Source organism: Sus scrofa, chromosome 16 (assembly GCF_054392235.1).
Source record: "Sus scrofa isolate SSC_HxYL_T2T_F1_AM1 chromosome 16, Sscrofa_HxYL_maternal_Yorkshire_Landrace_v2.0, whole genome shotgun sequence".
NCBI classification, from domain to species: Eukaryota; Metazoa; Chordata; class Mammalia; order Artiodactyla; family Suidae; genus Sus; species Sus scrofa.
In genome coordinates this window covers 16,120,260-16,132,911 of record NC_139398.1, presented here as the reverse complement: position 1 = coordinate 16,132,911, position 12,652 = coordinate 16,120,260, and the positions used below count along the sequence as shown (strand labels likewise).

The window sequence follows — 12,652 nt, the reverse complement described above, 5'->3', positions numbered from 1 at the left end:
AAAATACAGAAGGACATATTAAATAATTCATTATTAAATAAGACTATTGGAAAGACTTGAAATACGTGAATCCAGGCATCATACCTTTTTCATACATGTTGCTTTTTGTGTATTTCCTCTCCATTCTTTTTTGCAGTAGTCCATGATATCCATTTCAGGAGCTACACTTAATCTGGGTTCTGTTAAAAAAAATTCAAAAGGGGGAGGGGAAAATAATGAAACAAAGCATAATCAAAATAATGGTTCTGCTTTACCTGTGGGTTACTTTCTTACTCACTTCATTCTCAAAATATGCAGAATCCTGCCACTGATGCTCCTGTCCTACCTGCAAGGTACCTGCTCCTCACTCCCTGCAGGTCTCTGCTCACTTCCAATACTGACACCTGATATCAAAACGTCTCACACAAACCTTACTCTATTCCCCTTGCATGGTTTTGTTTTTCTTCCTGGTACTGATGCATGTTTCTTTTTCTGCACCCTGTCCCCCCACCAACCCTTATACACACACTCGCACACGCACACAGCAAGACATGAGTTCCTTGAGGGCAGGGGTTTGTTTTGTTTCTTGGCTGCTTCCTCAGCACCTGAAACCACACTGACCCAGGTGTCTATGAATAATGTTCAAATTAACCACGCAGCAGTCTGAGCTACGAGAAGATACATTTAAAGAGTTGTGATTACATCCACTACACCAAGAGATGACTCCTCTATTAAAAAAGTATATTTGTCTTTAGTTATATCCAGCCCTGATCCCAAAAGGCTACAAACTGTTGATAATCAGGCAGAAAATAACAGAGCTCTCAACATTAGCTGAACCACAGACCTTGACTCTAATAAAACATCCCCTCCAGATTAAAAATACAACTTATGATCAGACAAATGACAGAGTAAAAACATGGCCTTTAGATTTTCCTTGTTTAATAGATGAAGTCTGGGGTTTGATTTTGCGGCATGTGCATATGCAGACACACACGCGTGTGTGTGTGTTTCAGGAAGAAAAAAGGTAAATTCTCAGACATATCTTGACTTCCTTTTAAAATATTAAAGAAGTAAATGTTATCAAAGAAATTAGAATATAAACACAGAACATACACAACATATTTACTCTGGAGGAAGCTGTACCTAAAATAAAGATGTGATATTCAGCTCAACTGAAAAAAAACTGACTGCATGTCTAATGTATGCCAAGCAGTGAGCTGGGAACAGGGGACATGAAGACAATAAAGCCCCAGGTTCTGTCCTGAATGGGTTTCCAGACCACGAAGAAGGAAGGACCACAAGCATTCACCACACAGGGTGGGATGGCTGCGGGGACGGAGACACATAGGAGGGGCCCCAAGCCCTCCTTCCAGTTTAGGTAAATCAATTTTTAAAAAAAAGAGTTTAAGAACCACCTATTTTTTTTAAATCTCATGGTGAATCCCTTCATAAGGAAAATAAACCTTTTATACAGAAGGGAAAATAACACATTCTCTGATAACACAGGTACTTTTGTCTGTGGCTAAGTCAGGATTGGCTTAATGGTGAAAGAGACCCCTGAAGCATAATATAGGGAGACCACAAATACCAAAGCTGCACAGCCAACCCTCAAACTAAGACAATTCATTGTTTAAAGTCAAGAAACACATCTGTCTATTTGCAGGGGAAGAGATCCCTTTTATCGCCTTTCCACTCACCTCCCCACAAAGCCCGAGAAACTACAGATGTTCAGAGTCAAGGACATTCATTGGGCCTTGTTCTCCCACCAGGCAGACTACGCTTCTAGCTCAGGAAGGTCCTCCCAGGAAGAAAGTCCAGCCTTGCTGCTCTCCCCGCTTGCAGTCCTCTTTCCTGTGCTCACCAAGATAAGACCTGGTCCCTGGCCAGGGCAGCATGGGCCCCCACCTCCTCAGGCTAGGAGACCAAGCCACACGCCGCAATCCTGTGCTGCATCAGAGGCCTGGGTGAGGAAGTGACGGTGGGAAAATGGGTGCTTGCACACTGACAGCATCAACACTGTACTTTCCTTCCCACCCGCTGCTGTTCTTTGGGAGGAGGATTCCAACAGCCACTGCATGCTGGAAGCTGGACACGCAGGATGGACACATCTGACCTCAAGTGGCTTAAAGCATACAACAGTTCCTTTTTTGTCTAATTGTATACAATACAGCCTGATTACTGTGTCCAGGAAAGAACATAAAATACCACAAAAGAACACGAAGGGGAAAGCTGAAAATAACCAAATGGTGACAAAGACAAAGACACAGTCCCCGGGAGGATGGGAAGTTAAAAGTGAACCCCTCCAGAACGCTGGGACTCGCAATCAATAGGCTAGGGTGAGAATCACAAACTTTTTCTCTAGTGGGCCAGAGGGTAAGTAACATAGGCCTTGAGGGCTGTAAGAGTTCTGTCACAATCACTCAACTTCACTGCACATGTGTGTGAAAATCACCATGAGCTATATGTAAACTAAGAGCTTCCAATAAACTTTTATGTCAAAGCCTGGTGGCATGTCAAATTTGCCTAAAAGCCATAGTTTGCTGACCCCTGGACTAGGTGAAAAAAACCTTTTCACTAACAAAGAGACAGGATGAGAAAACTTTCTGCCTTGGCCTGGTCTCTGACTTGGGCAGAGAGAAAGTCTCAACAAGCATGTATAACCAGAGGCTGGCTCTCTCACAAGGACAGGGTGTGAGGGACTTTACATTAGCTGCAAGACCCTGAAAACTCAAGCCCAGAAATTAACCCAAAGTGGCTCAAGGCAGGTGACTCCCTCAGTACCTTGTAGAAACAAGGCCAAATCTGCTCACACTCAAGACAGCTGTACTCACTCTAAAGATACACAGAGGCTGAGCTTAGAACCCAGACTTGGAAGGAAAAAGAAATAAGTAAAAACGGCAACTGGCACAATCAGACCTGCCAGGACTTTCAGATAATGGAATTATCAGGCCCAAAAGAGTATGTTTAAAATGTCTTAAAAAATAAAAGTAGGAATCAAAACATGAGCAAAGAGCAATACACTATCAATAAAGACCAAGCAAATTTGGAGGGAAAACAGAATTTTTCCAAAAAAAGAAAGAAAAAGAAAACTTTTCTGAAATTTCAAAAGAAACAGTCCAGAATGCAACAGACGCTAAAAGTCAGAAAATATTTGAAAAGGTGCATAACTGAGGGCCCTAGATGACTGAATGAGAGCAAGCAAACACCTAATTAGAGTTTAGGAAGAGGTAAATAAAGAACAGAAAAAATGAAATATTCAAAAAGATAATGGCTGAGAATTCTCCTGAACTGAAGAAAACTAGGCATCCTCAGATTAAAAAAAGTCAAAAAAAAAAAAAAAAAAAGATCCTAAGCAAAATGTTGAAAAAAAAAATTCACACTTAAGAGACCTCAAAGAGAAACTACAGAACATCAGAGAGAGAGAGATGGGGGAGAGACAGATCACCAAGGGTCAGACCGACTGCAGCACTTTCACCTACAACAGAAACCAAAAGACAATGGAATAAAATCTTCAAAAAAAATTAGAGGAAACAACTATTCCTCTACAGTTATTCAAGAGACAAGGTGAAATAAAGAAATCTCCAAACAAACAGAGCTTCCCACTGGAGGCACTTGCACAAGACGTCATTTCAGGAAGGACAAAGAACCCAGAAGGATGGAGAGGCAGAGTGTAACGGGATCCATTCCCAGCGCAGACTAAAGCTGGGAGCAGCAAGGCCCACTGAAAGGCTAGAGTGCCTGCAGAGTGCATCACCGGGGGACAGACGACAACTCCACCAGAGAGCCTGCAGAGTTGGCGAGAGTGCAGCAGCAACCAGCTCAAGACCACTTGGGCCTCAGGAACATGATTGATAAGGACTGAACCCAAAGTGAACTCTGAAGTTTATGGAGGACCAGAACACACTCTGCTGGACCACGACAGAGACCATCCCCCTCGGCCACCACAGCGAAAAGTTCCACCAAAGCTTTGTGAGGAAGACTAGAAGATTATGATCAAAAACCCCACTTTGTATCTTTAATTCCTAATTACACATAAAAAACTTTGTTAACCATATAGTAAAGAGCTAGTTCTTGAAACAAACCAGTAGAATACACATGGTACACAGGTGATGTGCAAGAAAATGCCACTGTGCATCATCCATGGCACCGCCCCAAATGGGCACAGGCTCCCTTGGCTCCTGCCCGAGGCGAGAGGGAAGCAAGGCGGTACCGACAGCCCTGCTGGCTGTGCCCACGGCAGAGGCGCCCAGGAGCAGTGGCTCCCCCAGCAGCAATGGGCAGATACGGCTGGTGGGGTGGACAGGGTGGGCATGACTGAGCAGAAGCATGGACACAAAATCATGAAGTGAGGAAAGAATTACTGCTATCAATCCCATGACCATTCCTTCTTATAAGTCAATCAAAGTGACATGGTCTTCTGCACACAAAGACCCGGAGAGTCAGCTTCTCAATAAGACCTTCTGCTTGAAATGAAAAATGCTCTTCAAGCTCAAACTCTCCCTCTAAGAATATAAGGAAATCAAGGACTGAGAGAGTGGTGTGAAGAGATTAAAGAAATCCTCCTGGGTGCAAAGATGATATGAATGTAAAGAATGCAGCGAAAGTGCTTGTATTAAAATTTCAAAACCTCAGGAAACCAGAATTCCCCAAACATACCTCAGCAAAATGAATAATCCCATGGAGGTTAAGATCACATGCCTAAGAATATTTTCTAGGAAGTATACCTCAGTATTTTATGAACGTAGATACACTGATTTAACTGCATTTTCTATTATAAACAGTAAGAACTCTATAAATAAAGCAATTCCAAACATACCTGATGCCCCTCTTTCATGTATAAGTAATTCTTTCTCCTTTTCTATTTCATCCGCTGCACGATACATGTCCTCCTCGCTGAAATCACACCAAATTAGAAATTTCAAAATGTGTTGCACTGACATTTTCCCTCTTATCACAATATGCAGCTGCTTAAAAAATATATTAGACATGCTAAGTTTAACTTTTTCACATTACATGATGACAATCTGATAAAATATGGCCTTTTATCTTAGACTCATGTTTCTGTCATTCCAATTTGGGGGGGGGGGTACTTTAAATGAGACACCAGCTACCTGGCTCTGAGGCCACTTTAACTGTTCGATCTTTAACGCCTCAAACACACCTGTAAGCATCTTAGCATGCGTCTTAGCAGTGAGGCCCAGCGTGATTCCTCAAGCTCCTGGAATGGAAAGAGTGCTAATGAAAGTATCTATACAGGACTGTAGCCTGTCACAAGCAGGCTTTACAAGAGCTGCTTTAAGAACAAAGATAGGAGAGTACAAGCCCCCAAAGCTACAAAACCTCCCGAGGTTTCTCCTAGTCCCTGACTGCCTTCCGTTGAGCACTTCCCTGCTGTCCCCACACTTCCGCTGAGACTCACACAGTAGCTCCCTCAAGAGGCTGCAGTCTCACCTAGTGAGCGAACAAGAACCTACTAAGTCCTGGAAAGGGAGAAAACCCCACTGGGGGGGCTAGACAAAGATGAATAAAGGGCAGAGTTTTAAGATGCTTTCTTTTCCTCTCAAGATACACACACAACACAAGGATGGGAAACAGAAATGCCAGCTCTCTACTGAAACCACAAGACTCGTGAAAGTCCAAACCATCCAAAAGTGGAAGAAAGGGTAGTGAGTGACAGAGGACGGGGGAAGCCGCGGGGCCAGTGCAGGGCCCTCTGCAGGAAGGGCAGGCAGGTAACCGCTCAGAGGCCTGGAAAGGCTCAGCAATGGGGGTGCCAAGGACTTCAGAGGGTATGGGAGACACCCAGGCTGAAAACAGGAAACTGGCTCACGTCCATATCAGGAGAGACCAGCCCCCCCAATTCCCCGTACGCCATCAGGACAGCACACCCCCAATCCTCATACAAGACAAGGCGGGAGGCTGCAGGCACAACAGAACAGAGTGGAGAAGTTAACAAGGTCAGTAAAAAATAAGGAATTAAGTGAATGCCTTGAGAGACTCCCACCCCCAATTCCCTAAGCACTCAGCTCCTACAGCGTGGCTCAGCACTGCTGGAGGAAGAGGAGGGGTGAGAGGGAGCAGGAGGGAGGAAGGGGTGCTGAGAAAGGCTAACTGAGGTGGAGACAACACACTAGGCCCTCCACCCCACGGAAACCCTCCAACAGCTCCCAAAGCAGCAGGGAAGTCTAAATCTGGACCTGACCCACCACTCTAGTCTGTATTCTGTGACTACCCTACACACACCCACACTTCAGCCCAAACACCTGACCTACCCCAGCCCGTGACTGGCACCGCACAGGCCCTAGGCGTAACTGGCTCACTGCCAAACACATCAGGGCCTGTGCTGTGTGGGTGACCTCACAGTGAGCATCAGGGCTGGAGTCAGACTGTCAGGTTTAACCACTCCTCACTCCAGCCCTTACTGGCCATATGTAGACTGTGGAACTAAAGTGAGTACACTTCTCAGCACCTAAATTTATCCACCTGTAAAAAAAAGAGTGCTCACTCAAGAGAGTGTTGTGAAAACAGACTTGCAAAATACTTAGCACTCAAAAAACTTAGCTGGCCTTATTAGTTCTCATACTACATCCACTTGTGCAGAGTAGTGATAAACAGTTCACCCAATCATCAGTTCTGCTGTTTTTCCCTTTTTTTTAATCTCTACATAAAAATGATATGTGTGTGTGTGTGTGCCCATTTTTTAAAAAACGTTGTGGGGTTGAGGGCTTGCCATGTGTTCCAACCCAGTGAGATTTCAAGTAAAAGATGTGATGTCACCCATGAGTGTCAGGGTTAAAAGCAAACAAAAACCAGATTCGCAGGGACTATACAACAAACACTTAAAATAAAAAGAGACTGTTAGTTCTTGTTTCAGTAGTTTAAAGTTACCTTTCAGCTGCCTTCCTAGTTTTATCAGATGGGAGAGAAATTCTGATCCTGCACAAGAGGGACTTAAATGAATCATTGTCATAGTATCATTATCTTTGCAGAAGCTACTTCCTTAATCTTGGCCTCAGTTTTCTCATCTTCAAAATGAGAAGACCAGACAAGATCTAAGTGATTTACAAGGTTCCTCTTCCAGTTCTTAGTTCTAACAGCCTATGACTCTATCTGTACTTCAAACGAATTCTGTGGCTATGGGCACACATATCTGCCTCTGCTCTTGTCTTCTCTTCTAATCCACAAAACAACCACGTGCAATGGCAACACCACTGCCCCGAGGAGGTTCTCTAAACAAGCATCTCTCTGCACAGCCACAAATACAAATTCCCACAAAGACCAACAGGACGGGGAAGGAACGAAGTCAACAGGAGAACTAAATGCAAAAAGAAAACCGACAGAGCAGGAAGGGAGATTACAGGAAATAAAAAAGTATTCAAGAATACTTTTAACAATAAATAAATAAATAAATATTCAAGATCTACAAAAGAGGTAAAGCAGAGATTGATGAATGGGAGGCCTAAAGAGCATATTCAAATTACTTTAGCCTCACTACATTCATTTCATTCGGATTCCGTGCACAAACGTTTGCTAACTTCCACGGCCACCAAGGATACGTATCCAAGGACATTCGCTAACTTGCCAAGGCAGCAGGGAAACTGCAATACGGCCTTTAAAGATCTGAAAATGATCCGAGAGCTATATTTCCTTGGAGAGAGGATAAGGCACAAATTCAAACAATAAAGCTCAATCAATACAGTGAGAAAAGAAGACATTTAACAGCCAAAATGAAATATTCATCCAACACAAGGACAATCAACAGGAAAGAGAGAGAGAGGTGAGAGCAAGAAAAATTATAATTTTTTTAAGAAAATAATTCAATAAACTTCTGCCTTAACATTTTTAAGTATCAAAATAATAAAACTGAAAATAACAACAAAACAAGATTTAAAGTTGGGGATCTGAAAACAACTAGGGGTTTAAATTTTTGTTATGGGACGGGAAGAGAGCAAAACAATGAAAGGAAAGGGGATAATACATGATACGGTAAAACCCTTGACGCTGACCAGTTTCAGAAATGTGGCCATCTTTTGTGTATGACAAGTTAGGGTTGGGGTGAAGAGTGTCCACCATATGGCACAAAAGAGGCCACTGAAGTCCACAGGCTCAAATGGTCACCACAGCAAAAAGTTTCCTTTGGGAAAACATTAGATTGCCAGAAAAGTAGTTTAAAAAAGTCCAAGTCTTAAATGTGACTTGATTTCTTGGGGACCATGGCATGTAAGTCATACTCAATTACATAACCGAGTTAAATTTTAAAACCAAAATGTTAATAATTCCTACTTAGAAAATTATTAATTTAGCATTATAATCTTATTTCAAAATGTGTATCAAATAGCAATTTAAAAAATTTTTTTAAAATGTGTATCTTTAAGCTCCCATTTTCTCCTGGAGATGAAACATTTTATTCTCAATATTAAGGCAATATCCACCACTGAGGTTACACGACATTGTATATTAAATGATCACCTTCCTCTTGCTCTATTCATAGACCTGGATAACAATAAAATGTTTGAAAACTTAATTTTAAAATGCTTACTACATACAATTATCCTGTTCCCCAAAACAAAAGCTATAAGCTAAAAACACAGAGCTCAGTAAAGCAGAAGATATTTCTGTGAAGCCAAGTTTTCAATTTCTGATAACAAGTAAACACATAATTCTAACATACGTGCAGAGCTAACAAGACGATTTTAATCACTCGCCGTTATGAACGTTTGCACAAAGTTCCCCTTGGTTTCTTAAAAAAGCTAATCTGAGTGTGACTTTGTTTAGCTCTCTGGACTTGAACGCTGCAGTTCATGCTTAACGTGGCCTGTCCTCGAAGACTAATGGCCCAGGTAGTGTTGGTGAGATAGTGTCAACCACTGTGACACTGTGCACCGTCCTACAGGCACAGGAAGAGCAAAGACCACTCAACCCAGCCTTTCTCCACCTCTTAGTGGTTGTATAGATGAGCGAACAACACATCAAATGCAGGAAAGTACCGGCACCCAGGCCAAAATTCCACCTCCTTTCTGCAAGTGGACTTTCCACAACTGGCTCATGCCTCTCCATGTGACTTCCAGAGGTATCTGGGGACAACCTGACACCCTCAACAAATGAGGTTCTCAGAGACATCTCAACTCTGAAGCAGGTCGGGGAAGGGACAAGAGGGAGTAGCTGTTACCCCATCAAAGATAGCCCCCCAGAGCGGCTAAGGTGTGAGGTCAGTAGGAAAACACATTCACACAACAGTACACTTAGCAACACCCAGGAACAAGGGTTTCACAGTCTGTTGCTCACAGCCCTTTTGAGAATCCACAGCTTTCCTCAGAACCTCAGTCCAAAAAAAACATACACATATAATTCTGCCTTTATTTTCAGAGGGGTACACAGATGCATGCTCCCCCCCACACACACAGCCAGCCCATGGACCCCAGAATCAAACCCTGTCCCACCATCAGGCAGACAGAGGAGTCTCACTTCTCAATTCCCTAAGCCTGTCTATCTAGGTCACTGTCTATCTAGTCCCCAAGGACTGTAGCATAGCTTAGGGAAGAGCACGAGGTAGACAGCCTAAGTTTCAACTGTGAGGTGAGCAGGAGATGGAGTCTAAGAGTCGTGCTGATAGGAGGAGTGAGGAGGTTTCCAAAAAAGTCAACTAAACCTGCGCTGACCCAATGCTTCTACAAAAGGGGGAGGTCCCACCCTGGCACAGTGGGTTAAGAATCTGAATGCAGCGGCTCAGGCTGCTGTGGAGGCATGGATTAAAAGACCTGGCATTGCCAAAGGATTCTATCCCTGGCCCAGGAACTTTCATATGCCATGGGTGCAGCCAGAAAAAAAAAAAAAAAAAAAAATTAAGTGTAGAAAAGGGGGCCCTAAGTCATCTCGTGAGCCATTTGTAGGGCTTGTCAAAGGGCTGACAGCTCTCAAGAGAACTGGAAAAGGAAAGGAAGAGGAGATGTAGAAAGCAGCTCATCCATGTGACTTTTGTGTCTTTCTTCCCCATTTCTCTCCCGGTGAGTTCAGTCAAAAGAAGCAGGTAACCTACAGTGTTGTCTAGGAAATGAGCTGTCCCTTCCCCTACCCACCCCTCAGAGAGTCACATCCCAAATGTATAACGGCTGCAAAAGGTGAGCTACGATTTGTATTCATAATTGTTCACTGAATGTAATAAACAGATCCTGCAGGGTATCTCAAAATACCTGCATTTTATGGTGTTTCATATTCCTGTGCAAGGCAAACCCAACTCTATGGGTGGGAAGCCAGGATTTGGCCCCAATGACAGAAAAACACAAGGCTTTAAAAACTATTTTAGGGCCTAATTCAAGTATTACACTATTTATTTAAATCAACAGTCAATAATCAGTATGCATATATACATTTAAGAACTGACATGCACACATTATATAATAAGCAATGTTTATATGCTGCAGTAGTTTCTCTAGCCCTTGAGAAAATATCACAGAGCAACCCTCCACTGTCCAGATACTAAGAAAGCCCAAAACGTAGCTGTGTGGTTCAGAAGCTGACGTTTGAAGTTACCTTCACCTCCTTTCCTTTGTTCCCCTTTGTTCTCTTGTGAGAGTTAAAAAGAAAGTGAGGTCATCAAAGACAACAAAAGTAGGAAGAAAAGAAATTAAACTACAAAATAAATGGCAAACTGGAACATCTATTTCAGGGGGGAAAAAAAAAAAGTGAAGGCTATAGTCATTCTAAGTCACATCCCTCTGCCTAGTTTTGCAGAGGAAGCCAGAAAAGGTATGCAGGAGGCCACCACCCAGTGAACACAGCCCTGAAACCTATTCCCTGCACCTTCCTGGCCCAGCTGCACCTATCAAATCTGCAACTCAGTCTCCTAAACTGTAAAATGATAAACCTAGCCTGGGGTTTTTAGGTTCCTTTCAGCTCTAAGCCTATGATTCTACTGACAGTAGACAGAAGAGGAATCTATGCCACAAAATCTTTTCATCAGGGGACAGTGTACCTTTCGTACCATGACCCATTTCCCCAGGTGCTCAGACTCTGGGAACCACATCCAAGCAGAAAAACTTGTCAAATAACTCTAATAATATTTTGGGTACCTTGGTTCTGACTTCAAAATTTTTGCATTTCCCAGGGGGCATAAAAAGACTGAGGAGGAGGAGCAGCATCTGAGGGCCAGGGCCTCTAAGTGGGGACACAGCTCAGACCACTGGGGCATGAGAGGTAGCAGCAGCCAGCCTGGCAGCAGCAGTCAGAAACCAGCATAGGCTGGGAAGGGGCAGAGGCAAAAGACCACCTCCCAACCCCCGCTTTACCAGCTATAGAGCCCAAGGCAGGGCTCAAACCCTGGGAGCAAAACTGCAGCCACAAGTCATATCAGCTCACAAGTGGGCCTGCACAGTGGTTTCAATTTAAAAAAAAAAAAAAAAGGAGTTCCAGCTGTGGCTCAGCCAGTTAAGAAAAGTGCCCCAACATCGTGTCTGTGAGGATGCAGGTTTGATCCCTGGCCTCGCTCAGTGGGTTCAGCATCCAGGGCTGCCACAAGCTGCAGTATAAGCTGCAGATGCTGTTCAGATCTGGTGTTGATGTGGCATAGGCCTCAGCTGCAGCTGCAATTAGACACCTAGCCTGGGACCTTCCATATGCCACAGGTGTGGCCATAAGAAGAAAAGAATAAGATAAAATGCTATTTAAAAATCAGGACATTTCCAATAAAAGTTAGAATATCTGGATTCTTCAAACATAGGATATCTGGCAATTATAAGCTGGAACTTAGCCGACCTTGGCCCCAACAAACCCAGCTCCCCAGGAATCCATGTTCTACACCTGGCCAGCTTCACTCACTCACTCAGGTTATCTGCTTAGCTCCTGTGAGCAGGAATTTAAGACCTCCTGCTCTAAATCTTTCTCAGTGGGTTGTTTACCCACTTAGTGCACATATTATTATCCCAAGGGGTGTGGGTATTCAAGAAATGAGAATGCCAAACCCCACAGTAAAGAACCAGGCAAGCAAGAATTATTTTAATACATTATCTGCAATAACAGCCCCCCACCCCTTTTTAGGAAATGGCACACTTTTAGGGCACTTTTTGGCCAATTAAGGTATCTGTCAAACTGCTTATTTGAGAGCTTCCGTCATTTTTGGAATTCCAAAGGCATTTATATGTGACCAGAACTTGAAAGTGCAGTAAAGTTTCGGTCTTCTACTTTAAATTTTGCTTCCAACCCCCGCCCCCAACCCCCAGATCTTTGCAGAAACTCTAAACTCCTTTGATTTACACTGCCTTCTTTACGGTTCAATAAATAATTGATCTAACCAGCACTGCCTTTGGTATTTAAAAATATAGGGGGTTGGAGACACCTAGTTAAGCAGCTAACAGGCAAAACAATTGGGTCAGCCTCCGTCCAAAGTCTGTCCAACAGGTGGGACGCTCATCAAGCCGCGACTTGCCTTCCAAGAACAAACATGTCGCCTGGCTCAGCTTCCCCGTGGCTGTGACAGGGACAACCTTACTTCCTTCCCGCACCAGGCTGGAGAAGAGATCTCATGGAAGGGAGCTGTAATATGCTTCTGAAGTTTGTTCCCCAAGACTCTGGAGCGTTCTTTAGCTTTAAAAGCTATAGAGGGATCAAAAAAGGGGATGGAGGCACCGGATAACCTGGATTTTAAGAAGCGCCCTCCGGAAAAACTTTTGTACTCAGA

At 43.5% G+C, this 12,652-nt stretch overlaps 1 protein-coding gene across 3 annotated transcripts in view; it reads right to left on the bottom strand.

Annotated features, from left to right (window-relative positions):
- OTULIN (OTU deubiquitinase with linear linkage specificity) overlaps positions 1-12,652 on the bottom strand; it is a 34,045-nt gene that overhangs the window by 20,925 nt on the left and 468 nt on the right. The window contains exons 1-3 of one of the 3 annotated variants that reach the window (XM_085001724.1): positions 5,141-5,192; positions 4,796-4,872; positions 85-179 (exon numbers count right to left, since the gene is read on the bottom strand). In XM_085001724.1, coding sequence (XP_084857850.1) covers positions 85-179; positions 4,796-4,862 — 162 coding nt within the window. In that variant the 5' untranslated portion in view covers positions 4,863-4,872; positions 5,141-5,192. Of the gene's footprint in view, positions 1-84; positions 180-4,795; positions 4,873-5,140; positions 5,193-12,652 lie in introns of those variants that run through there. The other 2 variants (XM_003133841.5, XM_085001725.1) reach the window with 2 other exon arrangements.